This window comes from Sturnira hondurensis, unplaced genomic scaffold, assembly GCF_014824575.4.
Source record: "Sturnira hondurensis isolate 20B ecotype Veracruz unplaced genomic scaffold, ASM1482457v3 Scaffold0004136, whole genome shotgun sequence".
Lineage (NCBI taxonomy): Eukaryota > Metazoa > Chordata > Mammalia > Chiroptera > Phyllostomidae > Sturnira > Sturnira hondurensis.
The window spans coordinates 45,755,583-45,781,704 of NW_028076767.1; the positions used below are offsets into that span (position 1 = coordinate 45,755,583).

A 26,122-nucleotide genomic window follows, 5' to 3' on the forward strand; every position below is an offset into this window, starting at 1 on the left:
TGATGGGGCCAGGACTAGAACTGAGCCTTTTGGAGTCTAAAGGATTTGACAGCACACCACACTGTCAGAGGTTAGTTAAGAGTCCTACATTTTAACTACCCACACCCTCTCTCCTCTCTCTCTCTCTCCCTCTCTCTCACTCCCTGCCCCTCTTTCTCTCCAATCCCCCCTCTCCCTTCCCCTTCTCCCCTACCCCTTCCTTCTCTCTCTTCCCTCCCCTCTCCCTCTTCCCCTCCCTCTCACTCTCTCAGAACTCCTAACCAGAAATAAAAGTTCCTACAGGCATGAGCTGTACAGAAAGTCCTGGTTAGTCAACAAAATCAAGTCAATTGGGTAGTGAGGGCTCTGGCTTCAATTTCCACACTGCCCCCTTGTGGTAAGTGAGGAAATAATGTTCATTTCAGAGGAAATTGGAAACAGGGACATTCAACCTCTGGTAAATGGAATTCCTGGTTATGTAAAACCTTTATGCTGAAAATCTTTTAAATAATTAATTTATATTCCTTAATGTCTAGTAAGTACAATATCCTAAAATAATAGAACTATCTGTTTGATCAGTCAACAGATATTAGTTTTCTCCCCGGTGCTGGGTGCTTACCTAGCACCTAGACACGGTGCTAGAACCTTAGAAATGCAGTGTCAGTCATGGTGTCTTCCTCTGATGGAGTTTAAACTCTATGAATTAGAAAGGCATTAAACAAAAAAATCCATTCATCTTTTCACCACATAACAAACATTTGTTGATTACTTGCTGTTTACCAGATCCTGTTGCTGGTGTTGGGAACAGAAAGATTAAGAAGAAAATCACAGCCCCTCTCTGCTCTTATAAATCTGACATTCTAGGAGCGAGAAGCCCTGGAAATGCATTGCACTTAGCAGTCATGTAGATGTAGAAGGCATAAGGGATGGGGTTGCATCTGTAAAGACCCCAGACTATACCAAAGATACTTGTTTTTTTTTAAAATTAATTAATTAATTTATCTTTAGAGGGGAAGGAGAGAGGGAGAGAGACATTAATGTATGGTTGCCTTTCATGCATCCCCTGCTGGGAGTTGGCCTGCAGGGAACTGGCCTGCAACCCAGGCATGTGCCCTGACTGGGAATCGAACCTCGAAAAGATACTTGCTTTTAAAATAAACCCAGGAGATCAGCAGCCTTTGCTGATCATCTCTTTCTGTTTTATAAAAGCAGAGTGAGGAATATACTTGCCCATCTTCACCTTTTATATGAGCTGCTGTGGAAGGAGTCCTGGTTTCCTTGTCAGGAGACCTTTCTTCTGAAACTGGCTCTGAAGGTTATTTACCAAGTACTGCATTTATTTTGTTATGATGAGTTGTATTTTGCTTTTGGTGCAGAATTCAGCAGTTTCTATTAAAATCTAACCAGTGCCCTTCACTGCTGTGATAATTGGGCTTCATTCACCTGTCATATGCCCTGGGTTCACGTCATGCCATTTCTCTGGGCCTCTGTTTCCTGAACTATAAAGTGAAGAAGCAACAAAGATAATTTCTGAGACACTTTCCGGCTCTAGTGGTCTATGAAATGACCAAGATAGGAACAATTTGATGATTCAGCTACAACCCCTGCCCCCACAGAGCATCTACCGGCTACTGGTGGTGAGAGTATTCTCTGTCATTCTCCTGGTCACAACCAGAAATCCTAACAAACAGCCTGGACAACTGAGCTTTCCACCTGAGGACTGCAGGACCAGGGCAGCAGGGTCTAGCTGGCGGAATCCAAAGTCTCCTCATGGATTATGTTTGCTAAGGGAATGATCCTAACCAACTACTGTGTTTCCTCTCTGGTAAAGAAGATTATTTCTGATTGCTCTTGGAATAATTATCACATTTCATCAGTAGGTTCATGATGTTTGTATCCCATGAGGTATAATCATGAGTCAGATAATAGTCTGTTTTTAATTGTGCTATTTTCACCCTGACATCTCTAAGGGGCACAATATTCACTTTGGTGTGTTGAGATCACAGTTCAGAATGTGGACTCAGCAAATGACTGGACATTATTAGGAGCCTGACTGCTAGTCTGGTGAAGCCTCAGTATATATGGAAGGCATAATTTATCTGATCCACATTCCCTGGGTCTTTCTCACTTGGAAAACGTGCCCAGTGTTCCAAGCACAGCAATTGGGATGGGAAAAAGCCTGAACTGTGGAGGCCGCCAGCCCTGGCTTTGTATGTAGTTGGCCTTTGCTCTGCACTCTGTGTGCATCTGGGCAAGTGGCTTCTCATTGGTGTGCCTTGGTGTCCTCGTCTGTAATAAGGAACAGGAAAATCAACTCACCAAGCTATCTTAAGAAGCCCAGTTTAAGGAAACCCTCACTTAAGTTAAATTAGGTTAATTAACACTTCTGGTATCTGGTGAATAGCAAGAGTTTTTCTCTTTAAACAAACTTACTGTTACAAGAATGGCCCTGATATACGCTCACACTACACCTCGTCTAAGAACAGAGGAGCCCATTGAGGGATAGCCCTTTGGGTTGCAGGTGCAAAGAAAGAACACACGGGGCAGAATTTTGCAAAAAAAAAAAAAAAGATTATGGATAGAGAGATGCCCAATCTCACACTGAACAGTTATGTGGATTTAACCTTAAATTCATGTAATAAATTTAGCATTTAACATTAGTCAAATATTCTTTTTTAACATTGAGAAGATGAGTCATACCAGGAGCTGAAGAACATGCTCAGAAGAAAACTGTTGCAGTGAAATCTGAGAGACAGGCATTTCCTTACCAATAATGACCACCCCCTACAGGAATGTGCACAAAAGACCTGATGTTTTGGGCTGTAGTTTTCCAGCTATAAAATAAGAATTAAACTGACTAATGTATAGTTCTTTAGTCTGTGATTATAACAAGTGACCTTAGGGAGGAACAGGAACTGTGCCGTCATAGTTCGGGTTTGCAGGGGATTTGTAGAGTGCTTTAAAAAGTAAAATTAAATATACCTTTAAATTCCTGAGTTTTAAATCACCTAAAGTGAAAATGTGAGCTGCTTTGTTAGGGGAAGGAGGACGGTGGGGACCTCTGAGCTCACTTTACCTGTTTTAAGGACCAGGAAGGCTCTAGAAGGGTTTTGTCCTAGAAATAGTAAATCTCATTAAGCTGGAACCTTCCCCCAACTTTGGAATTTATTATACATTGTTTTCAGAAGATTTATTTGGCATATAGCAGACATTCAATAAATATTTACTGATTAATGGTTTCCTTTGAGCAATAAACAAGGACTTGTTATACAGCTCTATAATGTATACTTCTTTTTTCTGAACTCTCGGTTTCCTCATTCAGTCTGAATTAGAAAGATTTTGTTATACCTAAACCCCCTTTCATTGTGAGTATGAGTATGTGGTTATTCTCTCCACTTTCTTATTGCAGCAGCTTGGTCCCCAACCCACTACTTGAGCATATCTGTAAATTCAGAAAATAGGTGCTTATGAATATAGTTTACTACTTATTATAGGCTAAGACAACCCACTCAGAATTTTCATAGTTTTTGAAGGGAATGTTTTCAGCTTCTGGTGAATTAGAGGCAACAACCTCAGCTTCAGATGGATGGAAACATTTTTCTTTCCTAAGCCAGTTGCCAATTCCAGTTAGTGCCTTGATAGCTAGTTGCTTTTATAATGATGCTATTGTGTGTATGTGTGTGTGTATTCTATAAAACCAATGAAAGGCAATGCACCTGAGTGGGAATATGTTCCTGAGTAAAGGAAGGTCATCCTTTACTGCATCTATTATGGAGGAAAGACCAAGGTTATAATATTTGAGTTTTGTCCCAAATAACATCTTTGGATTCTCAAGTATCTCCCTTCCTCCCTCCCTCCCTCCCTCCCTCCCTCCCTCCCTTCCTTCCTTCCTTCCTTTTCTTTACATTATTACATAAAGGATTTGAGACATTTCATCACATTTTCCATCTGTATTAAGGAAAGCCAACACAAGTGTCTACATCAGGGAAAGGGAGGGAGGGAGGAAGGAAAATTCAAGAAAATTCTGTGAATCATAACCATTGGTTTTCATTCTCTAGGATTCCTTCCCTTTGGGGAATTAAAGTACATGTATTCCAAGTTAACTTTGGTTTAGTGACTAGTATGTTTAAAGTGAAATCATTTTTAACTCTATGTTTAAGAGAAATTTCTAAAAGAACTTTGATGTCTTTTGCTATTGTTTGTAATAATAAAGTTTCTTCCTTGCTTACTGCTTGCAAAGACTTTTTCCCTTCCTGACAAAGAAGAGCAAAGGTCGCAGATCTATGGTGTGTGCCTGCTTTTTGTAGCAATGGGCTGTGTGTCCCTTTGCACTCAATTTCTCCAGGTAAGGAATTTTATTTCTAAGTAAGCAATTTAGCCATTTCCATCTTTTTAATATTAACATATCACTAAAGATTCTTTTGTGGTCTAGGGATATGCTTTTGCTAAATCTGGAGAACTCCTCACAAAAAGGCTACGTAAATTTGGTTTCAGAGCAATCTTAGGGCAAAACATTGGCTGGTTTGATGACCTCAGAAATAGCCCTGGAGCACTGACAACAAGGCTTGCTACAGATGCTTCCCAAGTTCAAGGGGTAAGCTGGGGGCAGCGGGGGGGGGGGTGATGAGAGGTGTGTACTAGGGCTGGAGCAACTCTAGTAGACTTTCTTTCTTTCAAGCCATTGGAAAATCACCTATGTATTTCCTATGAAATAGGACTTCACAGGATTCGGATTCCCCAGAGCCACCTATTCTATTTCCAATGCTGAGAAACAGTAGCTGAAAAGCACAGGGTCTGCTAGGCAGTGCCCAGAATTGGTGTTATGACGTGAATCAATATACCAGGGTTTGGAGTGTCCTCTGAGTCTAGCAATAAAGGAGGACTTTCCTGAGACACCTGTCCTTGATCATTTTGGCTCCGAGGCTCAGATCTCAGACTCCACAAGACTTACTAGCGCTCCCCAGAGGGTGGAAGCAAAGAGTGTGGGGGAAAAGCCTCCTTACGTAGCTTGACACATCCTTCACTATTTTTCATTCTCAAAGTGTATTCATTGGATTATACTGAAAGTCTAATCATTTTGAAGGGTTTAATATGTATTATCTTACTGCTTATAGAAAAGTCTGTACCAATTCACTCTCATCATCTGAGTATTCCAGTGTCCAGCTCACCTTACTCTTGAGCTTAGGTTAAATAAATAAACCATAATCTTTTCTATTTTTCTGTTCTTCAGTCTGCAAGTGGCTTTTAAATGTTATTCACTCTCACTAGAATTTGGAGAGTAGCATCTATCTAATCATCTCACAAAGATTTTACTTATCCTTTTAAAAAAAGATTTCTAAGAGTTTTCTAATATTTTTAAAATGAGATTACTAACCCAGGTCAAATTTATATTAATATTGGTGTAAGGTAGAAATTTGTTATTTTTTCCTTCAAGATTAATAAAAAAATTTCAAAAAATATTTAATATAGATTTCATTTTCCATTGATTTGAAATCTTCCTGCCCTTTGTGAATATCAACTTCCCATGTACATGTACAACTACTGTATGGGGGTCCTCTATTCTCTTTCCTTGATCAGCTTCATTTATAATAAAGTTATAATAATTAAAACGTGTAAGTTCTTATTGTCTGGTAAGACACAATGATTTCCTCCTTCAAAATTTTCACCTGTCTATTCCTGGACATTGATCATTCTAAATGAACTTTAAAATCATCTTGACATCTTAAAAAACTTCATATTGATTCTGATTGAACACACTCACACTAACACTCACACTCCCAGATTGCTTTGTGGAGATACCCAAAGTTCTCAAGAGAGACATAACAAACAAGACCCTTTGGTTTTTAGCAAGGTTTGTAGCTATATTCATATATCCCTGTATCTTGTTCCTTTTTCTTATCTATTTTTCACTATTTGAATAGATATTTTTTCTCAATTCTATTTTTAAATGAATGTTGTAGGTTGAAACTAAGACTTCTATTTTTTGTATATTTATCTTATAGCCACCCATTTTTTCAAATTCTCTTATTAATTGTAATTTTTAAATATAATCTGGATTTTCTAGGTATATAATCAAATTATATGCAAAAATATAATTTTATCTCTTGTTTTAATATTTGTACCAATGGTTTTTTTTTGTTTTACATTATTATTAGAACTTTCAAACATTGTTGAATAAGAGTAATACTAGGGGGAGTATAGGAGATTGTCTTAGGCTAAATAGTGTAGGAACCACACAGTAGACTTGTTGGCCTACATACAAATTTCAGTTTTTTATATCAACTGTATAATCATAAACTAGGAAAACATCTATAACAAGGATTAGTGTGCTTAATATTTTCAATATGTGTAGTACTTCTAAAATTGAGAAAAGAACAAAAATGAATTAATAAAAATGTTAAAGATAGATAAATGGACAGACAATTTCTCCCCTCTAGAAAAGAAATGTAAGAGGGAAATTAGTAAATGAAGATCTGTTCAGCTTCACTAACAGAGCCCCACTAGAAAAACAACGAGATACCATTTGTACCTATCAACTCAGTAAAACTACCAGGAGTGATGACTTCCTATATTTGCAAAGATGGGGAAAAACTGACACTTATATAATATTGGTCACAGTATAAATTCTTTCAACCTTTTCAAGAGAGTAATCAGGTAGGTGAACCTTTTGACCAAAATTTATGTATAGAAAATTCTCTTATTGTGTGACAGTATGCCTTCCAGCATATTTTTTGTACTGACAAAAAAAATTAATAAGTCCCATGGAAACTACCTGAATATCTGCCAACAGAAAATAGTTGAACAAATTACAATACAGCCATATAAAAGAATACTAAGCAACTACTTTTCAAAGTGCCATATATATTGATCTGGAAGGATGGGCATGTTACATTAAGTGAGAAAAAATCAAAGTACAAAGTAATATTTAGAATGTGATCCTTTTTTATGAAAACATATACATATGTATATGTATACAGCCTAACACACTATATATGTACAGATATATTTATAGTAATACAGCCTAAGACACTATATATCAACTGAAGAAAATGTAAAAGGAAACAAAATAATATTCCAAAAAAACCCTGCACAGTTATTTTTCAAAGACTCCTTTCCAACCAGAAATTCTTGTTTATAAAATTGTGGTGAAATATACATAACACAAAATTTACCATTTTAATCATTTTAAGTGTACGATTTTATGGTATTAAGCACATTCACACTGTTGTGCGACTCTCACCACTATCCATATTCAGAAAGTTTTCATCAGCCCAAACAGAAACTCGGCAGCCTTAACCAATGACTGGCCATTGCTCCCTCCCCCCTCGCCTGATAACCGCCATTCAACTCTGACTCTATAAATTCCAGGAACCTCATATAAGTGGAATTATGCAACATTTGTTGTGACTGGCTTGTTTCATTAATGTCTTCAAGTTTTGTCCATATCGTGAAATATGTCAGAATTTCATCTCTTTTTTAAGGGTGAATAACATATCATTGCATGTATAGACTGCGTTTTGTTTGACCATTCCTCCATAGATGGGCACTTGAGTTGCTTCTACCTTGTGGCTATTGTGGATAATGATGGTATGAGCATAGGTATCAAAATAAGAAATTCTTAATTTAGATTTTACTTTTGCCTTTAAGGGAGTTAGTGCCAGTACATGGGAATTCTTTAGACCACAGGGTTCCTATTCCATTTGAGTGTTCAGCACAGCAGGAAGATGCAAGTTATAAATACTGCCTTAGCACCTGTAGTTACCTAATACCTTACTTTTGGTTGTTTTACATTCTTTGTCTTAAATAATGCTAATGTCTCTTCAATTTTGATTGGCAGTCCTGTAGTTGTGTGCACCCATGCATTTTCTACACTGGAGGCACCAACCTTTGGTCATGTTTGCATAGCTGCAAGTGAAACAAAGACTTGGAACTATGAAATACTTTTGATTAGCATAAATACTGATTACCACAGTGGTCCCGTCTCCATCTATATTGAGACTGAGTCCATTTCATCTATCTGTGTTGACTAAACAGCTATATATTAAATCAGCATGTAACTTTGTACCAGTGAACAGGCTAACTTCAGTGAGAATCAAAGTAGTGTCTTATAACAGGCTTGTGTGAATTTTAAAACTGTAATTATAGCACGAGCATCAATCTTCACTGAAAAACAAGTAATACCATCATAAGCCCAATGTCTGGGTATTTTCAAGCAAGCCGAATGCGTGATGCCTGACAGCCATGCAGTCCGTGCTTAGGGCTGAATTAATCTCACACTCACTACTCAAGTGCTGACACCCACGAAATGAGATCAGTTAATAGATGAGCTTCCAAGAAGCTGCGAATAAAATGGACTTTTACTAATCTAGCCTTCCAATGCATTAGGAGAGCCCATTATTTAAAATAACCTACCTTTTTAAATATAGAACTACGGTATGACCCAGTAATTTCACTCTTAGGTGTATATCCCAAAGAATTGAAATCAGGGATACACAAAAAATCTTTGGACACCCATGTTCGTAGCAGAATTATTTATTATGACCAAAAGGTAGAAACACCCAGGTGTTTATCAACACATGAATGGATAAATAAAATGTGGTCTATAGATATAATGGAATATTATTCAGCCTTTAAAAGGAATGATCCAATATCCACTTCTGGGTGTTTATCTGAAGTAAAGGAAAACACTAATTTGAAAAGATATATGCACTCCTTCACTGTGGCATTATTTACAGTAGCCAAGACATGGAAGTAACCTAAGTTCCACCAACAGATAACTAGATAAAGAAGATGTAATATTTATAAATGAAGAATAAAATACTGCCTTTGGCAACAACATGGATGGATGAAGAGCGTATTATGCTAAGTGAAATCAGTTAGAGAAAAACACATACCGTATGATTTATCTTGTATGTGAAATCTAAAAGACAGAACAAATGAACAAACAAATAAAAATGTAAACAGTTCACAGATACAGAAAACAAACTGATGATTGCCAGAGGGAAAGGAGGTGGGGAGATGGCCAAAACAGGTGAGGGGAATTAAGAGAGGTACAAACTTCCAGTTGTGAAGTGAGTAAGTCATGGGGATGTAATGTGCAGCATAGGAAATAGAGTCAATAATATTGCAATAAATTTGTATGGTGACAGGTGGTCACCAGACTTATCATGATGATTATTTCTTAAGATACTTAAATGTGAAATCGCGATGTTGTACACTGAAACCAATATAATATTGTATGTTAACTGTACTTCAATTTTAAAAAAAGAAAATTCTGATACATGCTACAACACAAATAGTCTTTAAAAGCATTATGCTTAGTAATATAAACTAGACACAGAAACATATTGTATCATTTCACTTACATGTGGTACCTAGGAAAGGCAAATTCATAGACAGAAACTAGAATAGAGATGGCCAGGGCCTTGGGAGAGGGAGGAATGGAGATCACTGTTTAATAGGTACAGGGTTCTTGTTGGGGATGATGAAAAGTTTATGGGTGTGGGTTGTGGTGATGGTTACACTACACTGTGAATGTACTTAGTGTCATTATATACTACAGTTACGAATGGCTAAAATAATAAACAGTATGCTATATATATTTTAACATAGTAATTTTAAATTCTATTTTACTGATCATGCTATTACAGTTGTCCTGATTTTTCCCCTTTGCCTCCCTCCACCCAGCACCCCCACTCCCTCAGGCAAACTCCACACCCCTGTTCATATCCATGGGTCATGTGTATAAGTTCTGTGGCTACTCTATCTCCTGTACTGTACTTTACATCCCCATGGCTATTCTGCAACTACCTATTTGTACTTCTTAATCCTCTCACCTGTTCGCCCATTCCCCCCCCACCCCATCCCCATTGGCAACCATTAAAATGCTCTCTGTATCCATGATTCAGTCTGTTTTTCTTGTTTGTTTAGTTTGTTTTTTAGGTTCGATTGTTGATAGACAGGTATTTTTTTGCCATTTTATTGTTCATAGTTTTGATCTTCTTTTTCTTAAATAAGTTCCTTCAACATTTCATATGATAATGGTTTGCTGATGATGAACTCCTTTAGTTTTTTTCTTGTCTGGAAAGCTCTTTATCTGCCCTTTGATTCTGAACAATAGCTTTGCTGGGTAGAGCAATCTTAGCTATAGGTCCCTGCTTTTCATGACTTTGAATATTTCTTGTCAATCCCTCTAGCCTCCAAAGTTTCTTTTGAGAAATCCACTGATAGTGTTATGGGAACTCCCCTGTGGTTAACTAACTTCTCTTGCTGCTTTGTAGATTTTCTCTTTATCTTTAACATTCAGCATTTTAATTATAATGTGTCTTGGGGTAGGCCTCTTTCCATCCATCTTGTTTGGGACTGTATGTGCTTCCTGGCTTTGCATGTCTATTTCCTTCACCAAATCAGGGAAGTTTTCTTTCATTATTTTTTCAAATAGATTTCCAATTTCTTGCTCTTCCTCTTCTCCTTCCAGCACCCCTATAATGCGAATATTGGACCTCTTGAAGTTTTCCCATAGGCTGCTTATATTATCCTCATTTTGGGGGGGATTTTTTCTTCTTGTTGTTCTGATTAGTTGTTTTTTGCTTCCTTATGTTCCAAATCATCAATCTGATTCTCAGCTATTTCCACTCTACTATTGTTTCCCTGTAAATTATTCTTCACTTCAATGAAGAATAATCCTTTGTTTATCCTTTGTTTCTGACTGGATTTTTTTTATACTATTGAGGTTCTCACTAAGTTCCTTGGACATCCTTATAAATAGTGTTTGAACTCTACATCTGATAGATTGCTTATCTCCATTTCATTTAGCTCTTTTTCTGGAGTTTTGATCTGTTCTTCCATTTGGGCCATGTTTGTCTCCTTGTTTTGGTAGCCTCCTTGTGTTTGTTTCCACGTACTACGTAGATCTGCTTTGACTCCATGTCTTGGTAGTGTGGACTCATGTAGTAGGTGTCCTGTAGGGTCCAGTGGCGTTATCACCCTGTCACCCAAGCTGAGTACTCAAAGTGCACCCTTTGTGTGGGCTGAGTACACTCTTCTTTTATAGTTCAGCCTTGGTTGCTGTTGGAAGATCAATGGGAGGGATTTACCCAGGGCAGTCAGCTGCAAGGACTGGCTGTGACTACTTAGTACCAACCTCTGCCCTCTGTGGAGGATCAGCTGTGCAGGGGCAGGATGGTGTTGCTCAGATGTGGTCTGTAGCTGTCTACTAGGTGCACTGGCCCTGCGGTTTCCTGGGTGGTGGAAGCCAAAGCCCACCCCTACCTGTGTTTTGCCTAGGACCATCCTTCCCGAGCTGTAAAGCAATCTGAGGTGGCTGCTAGTTGTGCTTGGCTTGGAGATTCCCTGGCAAAGCCAAGCTGTGACTCTGAGCTGGCTGCCAGTAGGGCTCACTGAAGCCAGCTATTGCTTGTTTGATAGGATTTTGGAGCCAAGACCAGCCATTCACATGGAAAAGCAGCTAGGGTGGGCCTGTAAATTGTGTGGGGAAGAGCTTCTGGGGATCTCCAAGGCAGGTCACACAGACAGGTTGATGGAGCCTCAGCTATGGCACCAGCTTGCCTGCAATGTGGGTGTGGGTTTAGCAAAGGGACAAAGGTTCACTTTGATGCCAGACATTTCAGTTCCTTTTTTTATGCTACTGGTGCCTTTCAAGCTGCTACCCTGGTGCTGGAGCTCAGAGGGAGGAGTCTGAGTAGGTGAGTGCATGTGTGGGTTCTTTAAGAGGAACTGCTTGGGGCTCCAGAAGTTCCTTCCACTGACACAATCCCCACTGGCTTTTGCAGCCAAAAGTTGTGGGGACTTATCTTCCTGTCATTGGAACCTGGGCTGGGGGGCCTAGTTTGGGTCTGGGACTCCTTGCTCCTGAGATATCCCTCCATATGTGGGTAAGGGACCAACCCATTCTGTGTCTGCACCCTTTTTACCAGTCTGGATGGATGTGTTTTTTTAATTCCATATTTGTCAGACTTCCATTCAACTCACTTTCTGATGGTTCTGAGTGCTGGTTGTTCTATATTTTAGTTGTAATTTTGATGTGGTTTTACAAAGAGGTAAGCCGTGTCTACATGAACTGCTATCTTGACTAGCAGTCAATACTATCATAATAACTAAAAAAAACTATTTTCTTGGTATAAAATAGCCTTTTCACATAATGGTTTGTGGTAAAAGAGACAGTATGTCTGAGGTTACTTGATTGTTTTTGATTTTCAGGCTACCGGCTCTCAAATTGGGATGATGGTCAATTCCTTCACCAACATCGCGGTGGCCATGATTATCGCCTTCCTCTTTAGCTGGAAGCTAAGCCTGGTTGTAGTGTGTTTCCTCCCTTTCTTGGCTTTATCGGGAGCTGTACAGACCAGAATGTTGACAGGATTTGCCTCTCAAGACAAGCAGGCTCTGGAGATTGCGGGACAGGTAATCTTATAGACCCAATTTCTAGACTGATTACGGCTCAGTGGCTGCCATGCCAACAGTTAAGAATAGGTGTGTAGCACAAAGAGACTTAGGAAGCTGTGAGCTCACTAACTTTCATGCCTGGCAGCCTCCCACCAGGCCTTTTCATATGTGCCTCCACCCAAAGGCTGTGACGATAAAGTTCTGTTACGGAATTTGAGTAAGTTTGGACAGATAGTGGGGCATGTTCAGTTTGGTTCCATGTTCAATCTCCTCTCAAACTGTTGTTTTTTTCCATACCTCAATTTAGTGTATTTTCATTTGCAAAGCCAATAGTTCAGTTTTCCATCTGTTCAGTTTTTGTCAGCTGAATGGTTTCCCCAGGTCATGCTGCCCACAGAGAGCAGAGTTATCTTTTTAATCGCACACACTTTTCTTCTCACACTTTAGTGTCTTGTGAACTTGTGGCAAATGTCATTCCTAAACAGAACTATGAAGCATAGCTTAGATTCAAATTCACTGAGGTTTTAGTTATGCACTTGAAAAAGTGTGTTCTAAGTAACATCAGGTTGTCGGGGGTAAATGAGGGAATGGCAGCACGGACATTCCTTAGGTGTGAGAAATCATGCGCACACACACACACACACACACACACACACACACAGACACACCCTCATTCTTTTAGCCACTTCACTTTAATCTAGGTTTTGTCTCTTTCAAGAGAGAGAATGTGAACACTGCTCAGGCAGGCAGAAGCCAAAAGGATTTCACACGCCAGTGGTTGGAAGCAGCCCACCTTTGTGTCTTATTTAGGACTGGACCCTGACTTAGAAATGGTGATCATTTACCCTGGAGCATGGATTGAAACAAAGCTGTAGTATAGGCTAAAAGATAAGCTTTATGATTAATTTAAATTTATTTAAATAATATTGGGTCAGATTAATTTTTTAAGAAAATAGAAGCTCGTATTTTTAATTTGTATTATTAAACTTTTGTCTAAGAAGACATTTAAGATACCATGTTAGACATTTTAAATTAATTAATGGAGAAGCTGAAAAGCTTTCAAGGATAACCATGCATATATATCTGCCCCCTCCCACCCGACCACCGCTGCTCCACAGTCAGTGGAGGTGACAAAGCCATGGTAGTTTTAAGTAGAACTTGAGCTGAACTTGCAGAGTGTCTCATGGTCCAACTCAGTTGATCTCCATCAACTTCTTTGTGTTCCAAGATTATGCCTTTGTCTCTGATTTGTACCACATTCTGCCATTTGCACTACATCGAATCCACAGAGCAACTGAAATGCTTGCTATGAAAGTAATTATTTAAATTCTTTTATTCCTAAGACTCTTTTTCATTCTTCAGATCACAAGTGAAGCCCTCAGTAACATCCGCACTATTGCTGGAATTGGAAAGGAGAGGCACTTTATAGAAGCATTTGAGAGAGAGCTGGTGAAGCCATTTAAGACAGCCATTCGAAAAGCAAATGTTTATGGATTCTGCTTTGGTTTTTCCCAGTGTATTGTGTTTGTTGCTAATTCTGCTTCCTACAGATATGGAGGTTACTTAATCTACAATGAAGGGCTCCATTTCAGCTATGTGTTCAGGTGAGGACTATAGGCTGAAGTCACTGAAGATCACTACCTGGGAGGAATAGCTTGGATATATAAGTTAGCTTTTGATGCTTAACAAACCATCCCAAACTTGGTGTCTTAGAAAGCTGGGATTTATTATTTCTCAAGATTCTGTGGATTCTCGGGGTGGTCCTTCTGGACTGGGCCAAGTCAGTCAGGCTTCTGTTACCACGGGGCTGCTCTGGTAAGTGAGCTTGTTTTGTTCACATTATGGTCTCAGAGTTCCAAGTGCAACAAAAGAGAGCAAGCCCCAAGGTGCAAGCACTTCTCTGCAGGCATCATATTTTCTCTTATCTCTTTGAGCAAAGAAAGTCGTATAGCCAAGCCAAGACTTAAAGGATAGAGAGGTAGGATCCACTTTTTGATGAGAGGATCTGATGTTTCTCTTCTATTCTCACATTGCTATCACTCACAACACTTCTGATACCTGATGGATGTCCTTCAGTTCAAGTTCATTCTGGCCATGGGCCTGGCGATAGCTCAGAGGCCCCAGGTTAAAGACACAGTCTTACAAGACTGCCAACCCCACCACCCTCAGATCCCTCAGCTCCTGGACCCTTCCCTGGAAGTTAAAAATGTGGGGGAAGAGACTGCAAGTTCCACACCTTAATCAAATGGTTGCTTTCCCAGGCACCTGGCCCCATCCTTAGGTTACCTAGGGGCTCTCTGAAAGGTACTTCATTAACATAGCAAAAGACACCTTGATTGCTCTGCAGATACAGAGCAATTCCAAGAGTTTAGTGCTCTGCCGTCAAGAGCTAAGCAAGCCAAATGTGTTTTTTACAAGTCAAAGTATCACAGAGGAGTAAAAAGTCCTATTGCAAAGGGGTGCATGTGGAATAATAGGACGAATTAAGCATTTTCATAATCTATCATACTGGGTAATGCTAAGACAATCTAGAGACCTCAAACAGGATGGTTCGGAAAACTACCTTATCTGAACACTCATGCTTATTATAAAAAGGGCATGTTTCCAGCTCACTCCTTCTAGGTGGAGGCAGAAAAGGGCAGCCCAGGCAAATCACGTTTCTTTCTTAAAGCTGGAGACTGCTCTTCTAATAAGCTTAGCTTTGAGTCCAGTTTCTCACATTTCCAGAGGTGAGAGAGAGCTAAGTGTGTCAGGGCCCCCAGGGACATGTATGTATGTGGGTGTGGGGTAGTGGTAGGGGGCATTAGCAGAGGGAGGCTTACAGGGGTAGGAGGAAATGTTCCGAGGAAGCCTTGGAGGGCATTAGGAAAAGTGGTCCCAACAGAAATCTGGCCTTTCGGGTTACTTCTCAAGTCATGAGTCTGTCTTCTTGCCTTTAAGATGCAATATAGAAGTATCTCCTGCCCTATTACACTGACCCCAACCAGGGAAATCTCTTCTGTGTACACATTTAGTGCTATTAACTTAAATCTGAAATCACAAACTATTGCTTTTTAGTTTATATAAGATTTCTGAAGAATTATTTTGCCAACAGGCAAAAACTTGGAGATTACAGAAGGCTCCTCATTTCTGGCTTCTCTTTAAAAACTGAAAGACCACCTTCCACCATTTCCCCACTTTATTCGATATTTTTCATTGCTTTAAACTTTGGCCTGGGCTCCTGGAGATGTTTGGATTTGCAAGTCTGGCCTAAAACAATTCCTGTCTAGAAACTGGGCAATATAACACACAAGGACAGTGCCTGCTACCACTGTCGGGGCCAATCCTCTGTGCTTGGCAGTGCAGGTGGGCAGTTCCGCAGGGCACCCCTTACAACATAGTGTGTATGTATAGCAGCAGAGCTGTGTCTCACCGGGTTTATCTTTCATTTACTCATTTGTTCATTAATTATACACATATTGAGTGTAGTTAGGGGCTGGACCATGTAGAAAAATACAGGCAATTACATCTTTCTTATGCTATCTGAAACATGAATACATGCGTGCTTGTTACAAGTTGCTGCTTTTATCACCAATCATTGTCTTTTACGCACTTATGATAGGTTCCAAAAATGTTAGCATTGTAAAAATGTCAACACAGCACAGTGATTTTTTTCATGCCCCTCTTTTTTTAAAAGAAGTCTTTTCTCAAACACATTTCTTAGAAAGAGACTTGTAGTTGAGCAGGGTTATGAGGTCTGAGCCTCCCTTGTTTAATCGTTCCCTTGCCCTTTTTTCATAGGACACAATTCGAAAACCGCTAATGTCTCCAACTCTGCCTTCCCAGACAAGTCTCAAGTTAGCTGCCCATGGCTGCTCAGGTCTTTGCTCGAAGACCGAGAGCTAGACCCCCAAACTGCTGTTTCTCAGGCCACCACACCACAGCCCTCTCTCTACATGGGTGTCTGTCCAATTGCAGGGTGATCTCTTCAATTGTAGTGAGTGCAACAGCTCTCGGAAGAGCCTACTCTTATACTCCGAGTTATGCCAAAGCTAAAATATCAGCTGCACGGTTTTTTCAGCTGCTGGACCGACGACCTCCCATCAGTGTATACAGTGCTGCAGGTGAAAAATGGGTAAGTCCTGAGGTGAGGGTATGGGGCCAGTGGGGTGGAGTATGCTGATGTGTGTGTGTATGTGTAGAACAGCCATTGTGGCTGATCATACAACATTGTCACTTAGCTTCTAAATTCTTACAGTGTTATAGGTTCATTCACATGCACTTAGAATGGACAGACAGATTTACAGGTGTAAAAAAATGAAGTAAATTAGCATTAAAAATTATAAAGCAGTAGTATCTATATAAATTATATTTATATTCATGTAGTATAAATTAAATTCATATTCATAAAAATTCATAGTATAAAACACAGTTAGTTGCAGAATAATGAAGCTACCCAGCCACCATGTTTTCTACCCATATTCTGGTATGGAATGTAGAAAAACCAGTTCTTCTTGTCCAATAATATTGATGTAATTCATGTTTATCTGGGTTCAAGTTTGAGCTTATTCATATGGACTATCAGAAAATTAGTTTGATTTTAACAAAACACCATTTCTTCTAATTGATAGTCTCCACAGGCATTTTTAATTTTCCCTGCCTATTTTTTAATATCCAAACATGTTCAGGTGAGTAAAACTAATCTAAACCCTAGCAAAGCTCACCTAAATTCAGAAATCTTTTTAAATTGCTCAAATGAGCTGTTTTTTCTTTAGTTCAATAAACGTAAAGTCTTTGTATGGTCTATTAAATGTCTGTCTATTTCTAGAATTCATAATTCAGATAGTACAACTGAAGGTATTCACCTCTGCAGTACAGGAGTTATGTAACTTTCTAAGTCATTTCAAGTATACTGCTATCATTTTAACTCTTTGGAGGGAGAGAACTATAGGGGTTTGGACAATTCCTGGCTTCTGCGATGTAATCATGTATTCTAGTTATTGTCTTCCATTTGACATTCTCCCAGAATGTCAAGTAATGGATGACAAGGAAATTGCCTTAGGTTAGAATAGGTATAAGAGCTCAAATATCTTTAATTTCACTGCTCAAGGCTCCCTTTATTTATTACACCTGCTAGAATGGGGAATAGAATTTCATTAAGTTGCTGTCTTTATACTTTGCACTTTGGCAGCATGGTGTTGAAGGAATCTGAAGAAGGGACTTTAAACTCAGATTCGTGTGCATTTTCAATATTCTAGATTCTTACAGGAGTATATATAACTCTAATCTTCCCACCCACAGGACAATTTCCAGGGGCAGGTTGATTTTGTTGACTGTAAGTTTACATATCCTTCTCGACCTGATGTGCAAGTTCTGAATGGTCTCTCGGTGTCGGTTAGTCCAGGGCAAACACTGGCATTTGTTGGAAGCAGTGGATGTGGCAAAAGCACCAGTATTCAGCTGTTGGAACGTTTCTATGATCCTGACCAAGGGAAGGTGGTAAGCAATGCAAATGCTTGAGAACCTGGCTTCTTGCAGAGTATCTCCTATGCCTGAATGTGGTCTTCAAAATCATGCTTTGCCAAACTCACTCTAAAGCACTTGCCTTGGACACTCTCCCCTCTGGATAGTTTCTAGTACCAGTCATTTGCAGGTTGACCTGATTCTACCTTGCAATCTCTAATATCATATTCTTCCCCATTCCAGATGGCCTGCTGATCAGTTAGACAAAGAAAACTGGGCACACTGCAGAGCTGGAGATGAGTGTATTTAACAGAAGCATTCACTTAACCGTAAATGGAGCAGAAAGTGCAGACTAATCAGGAGACTAATGACTGGGAACGGAAAAAGCGGGGGTGATAAGGGAGGGACACAGTGATAAATGAGTAAAAAGGGAGATTTAGTACAAAAAAAATCAGAGACAATCTTGGTTCAAGAAGCTTAAATCTAAATAGTATAAGGAGCTCAAAAGGTACTCATGCTCCATAAAGTCTTGATGAGAATGTTTGAAAAATGTGTGGATTACTTGGTTGCTATTTTTACAGCATTTATTTCTATTTTTTCTCTTTTGTTTCTTTTCTTTCTTTCCAGATAATGTATGTAGAGAAGTTCAGAGTAAATAAAGTAAGAAAGATTGGGAATGAAAAGCAAGTTTTTACTCCACCCTTTCTCCTGCTTCCCCACTACTTTGCTCAAAGGCAACTCTTTTTAACCGCTGGTGTTTTTAGATCTCCCAGTGATTACCTCAGTGTCTCTAAATAATGTGCTTATGCTGCAGTTTCATAATTTAACAGATTTAGATTCCATTGATTTATTTTCAAGAGATGGAAATTTAGCTTACACTCACTGCTCTTCTTCCTTTTCCCCACCTCCTCCCAAAATAAATGTATCAAAGTCCCTCTATTTGTAAGTTTAACCAATATATTTCTGTTTCTTTTCCACCACCTCCATATAGATACCATCTCTGGAATTCTTCCTAAGATGAAACTATTAGCAATTCTACCTTTATTTTCACCCCTTCCTCCTTTTACTTGTCAAGTCCTAATGTTACACGTTTGTATGATCAAGAATACAACATGCTTACACTCTGTGTCTAACATTTATTATCCTTCATGCTTTCACTCTAGGCTGATTCTAAATGTTGAAGATCAGTTAACAACTTGTGTTACGATTATGTAAATAAATAATGTTCATCCCATAGCCAAGTAGTGAGGGACACTAACATTACACTTTTTTGTGTTTCAGAAAGGCTTTCTTTCTTCTTGCCGTCCCTTCCTTTATGAAATCTTTGTGTTTTCCAGTGGTTCTATCCTGCTACCTATTTTGAAGGACCTGCTTCTTTCCCTCATTTCTGCATTGCCTGGACGAATGACAACCTGTACCTGTTGAATAACTGTCACCCTGTGGGTTTCCTGCAATGTTTTCTTAGATTAGATTCATTATTTCCATAGTCCCCATAGCTTCCTCTTTCTTGCTTTTCATTCTCACTTTGTTGGAGTGTATCCACAGTCATTTTCTAAGATAGGATTTAGTGGTGTGGGTCTGAAAATTCTTTGTTCTGTTCTACTCTTGACTGTTTCATTTAATATTTTGAAAAATTCATTTTAAAAATTTCCCTGAATAAATTAGTTCTCCTTGTGATAAGAAAATATAACATTATGAAGAGAAATGCTGAGAAAAGTATGTATATTAAGTATATTTCTCTAAATGTGCTCAGTGAGTGCTCTGGTCACAGGTAGAAAGCAATGCCCACGGAGAAATCAGTACGACTCTGTGGACACATTACTTTTTGTTATCATTGTAAAACATTTCCACTGATGTTTTTAAGTAGGTGAAACACTACATTTTATGCAATTCTGAAGCATACTCTATACTCTTAAGGAAGCTACCAAATGCAGGTGTTCAACCTTTCCGCACAATCGGATGCCTAGGGTGTGTGCACTGCAGTAGCCCCTGCGGGCGATCCTAAGGAGCATGAAGCAAGTCTCTGTCTGCTAGGAGCTTACAATACTAACACATGTACAACAATTAGCACACAGCTCTAACATTTAATTGCGTATTAAACTGTGCCTTGCACAATGAATATAAGTATTATGGAAAATGAGAGAAGGCTAATTGTTGAGGAATGCCTTATGGTTTTTTCTGATAGTGTTTTCTTTTTCCACTGCTGAAACATTATCTCCAATATAATATGCTTGCACCATTTAATGTAGTCTTTTTCTGAAATCATAGGGCCAAGTACTTTACAGCGGTATGTTAGACACACTGTATCTTAACTAGGCTTTTAAGTGAACCAGCTCAAACGGCAGGCATTTGAGTTCTTAAACTTAACTGCCTAACTAGAGGGTAAGTTCCTAGAAAAAAGAGATTATGTTTTCTTCTTAGAGCAGACAAAAGCCTGCCTGGCACGGTGCCTTTGAGACAGGGAATTCCATATATGTTTGTTGATTGAGTAAGTGAATAAATATACTACTTTCTTTGTAGGGCCCACTCTCTCAGTGATACAGAGGCTCGTGCCAGTAAGACCATTGAAACAGGTTTGATTCACATGTTGTCCAATTTTATAGCTCGTGGAGTCTCAAAATTGAGGGTTCTGCAAACTTGTAGAGAATGTCTTGCACCAAAATATAAAGGGAATTTTTTAAAAAATCTAAACACGCCCTGGCTGGTGTAGCTCAGTGGATTGAGCACAGGCCTGCGAACCACACGATCGTGGTTCAATTCCCAGTCAGGGCACATGCCTGGGTTGCAGGCCAGTTCCCAGCAGGGGACTCACGAGAGGCAACCATACATTGATATTTCTCTCCTTCTCTCCTTCCCTTCCCTTGTAAAGATAAAGGAATAAAATCTAAAAAAAAAAAATCTAAACACTGAGCTGAGTACCTTCCTCATTTGTACCATCTAGGGAGTGACAGTTTGGGAAACAAATAAATAAAACCACAGTCTGATATAACTTTAAATCATTCTGACAGACCACCTGCAGGGGTTGAAGGCAACATAATTTATTTCCAAGAGTCCTGGGATTGTTGCCTCTTAGGCAAAGCAAATGTCCAACATAACACTAACTCTGGAATAGGAACTTTCTTCACGTGAGAATTCTAAAACATAATTGCCTGGTTGTCACCTCTGATGGCAGATGATAGATGGGCACGACAGCAAAAAGGTCAACGTCCAGTTCCTCCGCTCGAACATTGGAATCGTTTCCCAGGAACCAGTGCTGTTTGCCTGCAGCATCATGGACAATATCAAGTATGGAGACAACACCAGAGAAATTCCCGTGGAAAAAGTCATAGAAGCCGCAAAGCAGGCTCAGCTGCATGACTTTGTCATGTCTCTCCCAGAGGTAAGTACCAAGTTGGAGTTATTCCCTGGGGGAGACACCAATGGAGATAGGTAGAATAACTAAAGAGTATTATGATTTAGGCTGTAGGAGGTCAAAGGCAACAGTTTATTTCCCAGTGTGCCTGAGGTTCATTTCAGTCTTTAAGTAAAATACATGTTCTTCATCAACATACTCTTTAGGTTTGGAAAGTAGTATATTATCCCATGCAAAGGATGCTATAGAGCTTGGTGTAAATAAGGCTGTAGCACATTAAGCATCAGCTTAGCATAGCAAAAAAAAAAAAAGGCCCTAAGACTTAAAGCAGGCATCAGTTTGAATCCAAGCTCTGCCACTTATTAGCTGCGTAACTTTGGGGCAATTACCTATCTTTCCTGAGACTCAGTCATCTGCAAAATGCAGAAAATAACATTAAAATGAAAGAATATACATAATAGCCACACAATGAAAGCTACTGCTGTTATTATTGTCATCATCAAAATCATAATTCATTATTTGGCAGCATTAACTGCAGCCGGTGGGGTAGGTGGCATCTGCCTTAGTGTATCACACTTTTCCAGGGCCAAGTTCAAATCAGCACAATATCAACTCTAAATTTTTCTGTCTACCACGAGTGCTCCTTGATGATTGATCACAAAGAAAATTAAGACATGGAAACAATTTTAAGAGCCAAATATTACATTTAACTTTTTCCACTTCTTTCTCTCTCTTTTTAAAAGATTTTATTTATTTATATTTTTAGAGAGGGGAAAGGAGGGAGAAAGAGAGAGATAGAAAAATCAGTGTGTGGTTGCCTCTCACGTGGCCCCCCTACAGGGGACCTGGCCTGCAACCCAGGTATGTGACCTAACTGGGAACTGAACTGGCGACCCTTTGGTTTGCAGCCTGTGCTGAATCCACTGAGCTCAGCCAGCCAGACAGCTTCTTTCTCTTAAATGCCACGGGGAAATTGGTTTTCTTTATAAGTGGTTATGTTTATAAATGTTGTGGTGTTTATGCTGGGATTTTTTTCTTTGTTCTTTTCACAAAGGCTTCTAAGTCTTGGGCTCTTGCCTCATTCTAACTTGAGTAGCTTAATGTAGCTTTATTTGCTGTATCCTAAATGAAAAGCAAAGCTTGTGTGTCCACTAGAAGACTCATTATTTCACAAATCTTTGTTGAGGACCTACTTATTTTGTGAGAGACACTGGCTTGGAATTAATTTATTGCCTCTTTCTGGTACAGACTTACCCATAATACCTTTCACTGAGCGTTTCTTCTCAGTGGTTAAGGAAGGACAAAGTCGGTCATTACGAGTCTCACTTGGCTTGGTTGTGCGTCTGTCAGGAGGCAGTGAAGGCAGAGGCAGACCTTGTTGTGAAAGGCAGGTAGAGTTCAAGGACACGGGCTCAGAAGCTAGACACACCTGGGTTTAGGTTTTTCTGTCGCTGCTTTTTTATTTGTTTGTCCTTTACACACCTTTCTTTCCTGTGTGTGCCTCAGTTTTGTAACCTGCGAAATAGGAAGAAAATGATCTTTGTGACTATTAAATGATAATCTGGCTAGAATAGTTAGCATAGTACCATATGCATAGTAAATATTCTATGAATGTTAATATAGTCATGCCCAGTCTCTAGCAAGAAATTTTCCCTCATAATTTCATCTAAAACTCACAACAAATATGTGAACTAGTTATTAATAGCTACATTTTCAGACTAGTTTGTACCTCAAAGAAATTTAAATGATTTTTTCATGATCACAGAGCTAGCAAGAAGCAGAAGGGAGATTCACACCTAGGCTTCTGTTGTAGAACGACGCCTCCTCAGCAGGGGACTGGACACGCAGATCTCTCACAAGGCCCTTCCACTGCTTGGATTATTCTGTTTTAGAAAGGTCCTCCACAGAGGAGTTTGGGAATCAGGGAATCTTGAAGCAGGGAAGAATCTCAAGCACAGGGAGAAAGAGATAAAAAATACAAAGCTAAAAGAAATGCAGAGGAGGGGATAAAAGTCTTCTTGTATACCCCCAAAAAAGTCACTAACTTCATGTTTGTCTTAGATTTCTAAGTAGATTTGACAACCTACGTAGAAGAACTCATGCACTAGTCCCTGTTTGAAAAACAACAACAAATTGTTTAAATTCCCACATGGGTCATTGATGTGGGCTCCACACAGCATAAAAGCAATGGCTGCTACTAGTTTTCAAACTCATACTTTTTCCAGAAATATGAAACTAATGTTGGGTCCCAGGGGTCTCATCTCTCTCGTGGAGAGAAACAACGCATTGCTATTGCTCGGGCCATCGTGCGAGATCCTAAAATCTTACTGCTTGATGAAGCTACTTCTGCCTTAGACACAGAAAGTGAGAAGGTACGTATTGATTTTCTAAAGTCTTAGATCATTGTAGATGAATCTTTCCCTGTAATATTTGTCTTTCTAAAATAGCACTTACAATTTTCTGATTCATTAACAATAGAAATTGCCAATACTTTGTGGAGCTAAGGACCATAGTCTAGAGAAAGTAATTTAAAATAGGATTGCTTCAAATAAAAAAATATTTGAACCTTAATATAAATTTTTAAAATGATTTTCTGGGCCTGGTGATATTTTCTCAAGGAAGATAATTAGCTTTCTTAAATGAAGTAAAATAATCCAGGTTATGTGTTGGGCATTTCCATTTTTGTAGTTCTAAAATTATGTGGCATAGCAGGTGGGCAGCATATAACACAAAGTAAGAGGCAGTATAGCACGTGAAGTTTGTATGGCAGGAAATGCAATTGAGCAAAAAACAACTATGGAATTTACTATTTATTAACTCCTTCCAAACCAGGATTCCATTTTGGAGACAGCTAAAATGTCCTCAATGAAAAAATCAGGAATGATCAATGATTCCTATCTTAACCTTGTTTCTTTTGTTTCATTTTAGCAAGCTAGACCATCAAGTCTTTTAAAATTACATAATGACCTCATAGTTCGGTTCTCTCTTGCTTCGCTGAAATTTCTCAGCCTATGGACTGCAATTCAAACCACTGATGCATTGTACTCAGCAAATACTTATTTCTTTCATGTCAGGTCTTTGGGTTGAACTCCTGACAAAAGCAATGTTACTTGGGTGGTCTTAAATTCTTGCAGTGGTGGGCCAGGGAACAGCAGGCATCTTTGCATTATCTTTGCATCTTTTCTTTGCAGACGGTGCAGGTTGCCCTGGACAAAGCCAGAGAAGGCCGGACCTGCATTGTCATTGCCCACCGTTTGTCCACCATCCAGAACTCAGATATCATTGCTGTCGTATCACAGGGGACAGTGGTTGAAAAGGGGACCCATAAGGAACTGATGGCCCAGAAAGGAGCCTACTACAAGCTGGTCACCACAGGAGCCCCCATCAGTTGACTCAAGAACTTCATTCACTGATGGTGCGCCAATTACAGAGTGCCATGGGTTATTTTTTTTTTCCTTTCAGAAGAAATGATGATTGTTTTACCTTTACACACATTGCCATACACTGGGATCCAAACTAATGACCTTCAGCAATAATTTAGTTTTAAGTGTCTGTATGCAGAAAACAAAAGAAACTAGGTCCAGTGTGTGTGAAAGGCCAGTGTCTTGCAGCTTCCCAGGCGTCACCCAGTGCTTTCCCTGAGCAGGAGCCAGTGCCCATTACCACCTGGGAATTAGGGAGAGGTCTTGGAGTAATGAGACTTTGAGCTCCTCGCGGCAAAGGAGCTTTTTTCCCCCATTTTTGAGTCCATAATTTTCCAGTCCCAAGATGATAAAAGTGGAAAATGCTCATCCTGCCTGTTAGGATAGAGCAGTGCCTTCCAGTCAAAGGATAGTATGAGCCACTAATGAGAGCTACATATGGAATTTAAAATTTTCTACTTATGTTAAAGAAAGGAAAACAAAAAATGATATTCATGTGAATAATATATTTTATTTAATTGCTTCTTGGCCTTTTGGCTAAAATTATGTGTAGTATCTGTTCTCATCTGTTTAATAATATATTTTATTTAGCTCAATATATGCAAAATACTCTATCACGTGTAATTAGGATAAAAATTATTAATATTGTATCATATTAAATATCCAAACATCAAAGTGTATTTACACCTACTGCGTATCTCAGTTCAGACAAGCCACATGTCAAGTTCCCAGTTGAAATATGTGACTAGAAGCTACTCTATCAGACAGAGTTAGAGAATCCAAGCTCTGAGCCTCAGTTGTTCCTTTACGATTTGAGTCTTATAAAAACATGACCCCAGCTTCTCTTTTGAAGCATGTCCTTATACTGTACTGAGAAACTTTGGAAGACTTGTTTAGACAAAGATCATGGTGCCCATTTGGATTAAAGAGAGAGGTTGTTAGAATCAGACATCATGATTTCAGAAATTACAAATAAAATATTAATTCTTCTCAGAGGGATTAAAAGTCTTTACTTCATTTTATTTGATTTACCTATTTGAGTTGAGTTGGCAAAGGCAGAGAAGTAAGATTGCTTAGCTTTAGTGTAACACAGTGAAACTTTAAAAACCTCCGTGTTATCTAATTCCCCTGAGGTGGATTTTCCTCTTTCTATTTTCCTCTTTCCAAAATAAGTTTAGTTCCAATTAATTTATTAGAGTTGTTTATAATTTTTTTCCTATGAGGAATTCTTATGAATAGTTGGAACAGCAGATCTTCCAACTTATTTTAGGAAGACACCCTCAGTCATTTGACCCTCAGTCATTTTGCTTGTCAAAATTACATGGAAGCAGATGCCCATAATCCAGAAATGTTACTATTTGAGAAAAAAGTAAGAGTTGGCCTCTACTGTCTTTTGTCTAGAAACTCTTTTTTTTAGTATAGTTACTGTATGTCTATTTAACATGTGCTTTTAGAAAATTATTTCAATGAAAAGACACTGTGAACTTAATGGTACATTCATACATGCAATTTTTGGCAATTA

General features: G+C 39.0%; 1 protein-coding gene and 1 pseudogene across 3 annotated transcripts in view; both read left to right on the plus strand.

Moving 5' to 3' along the window:
• Positions 1-25,069, plus strand: part of ABCB11 (ATP binding cassette subfamily B member 11) — a 97,001-nt gene extending 71,932 nt beyond the window's left edge. Inside the window, exons 20-28 of one of the 3 annotated variants that reach the window (XM_037044529.1) lie at positions 4,220-4,324; positions 4,412-4,573; positions 12,199-12,402; positions 13,747-13,988; positions 16,342-16,498; positions 17,665-17,862; positions 20,999-21,205; positions 23,404-23,550; positions 24,370-25,069. In XM_037044529.1, the coding sequence (XP_036900424.1) occupies positions 4,220-4,324; positions 4,412-4,573; positions 12,199-12,402; positions 13,747-13,988; positions 16,342-16,498; positions 17,665-17,862; positions 20,999-21,205; positions 23,404-23,550; positions 24,370-24,570 (1,623 nt within the window). In that variant the 3' untranslated portion in view covers positions 24,571-25,069. The other 2 variants (XM_037044530.1, XM_037044531.1) reach the window with 2 other exon arrangements.
• A 48-nt stretch (positions 25,070-25,117) lies between these two features.
• On the plus strand, positions 25,118-25,215 carry LOC118986087 (uncharacterized; annotated as a pseudogene).
• The last annotated feature ends 907 nt before the right edge of the window (positions 25,216-26,122 follow it).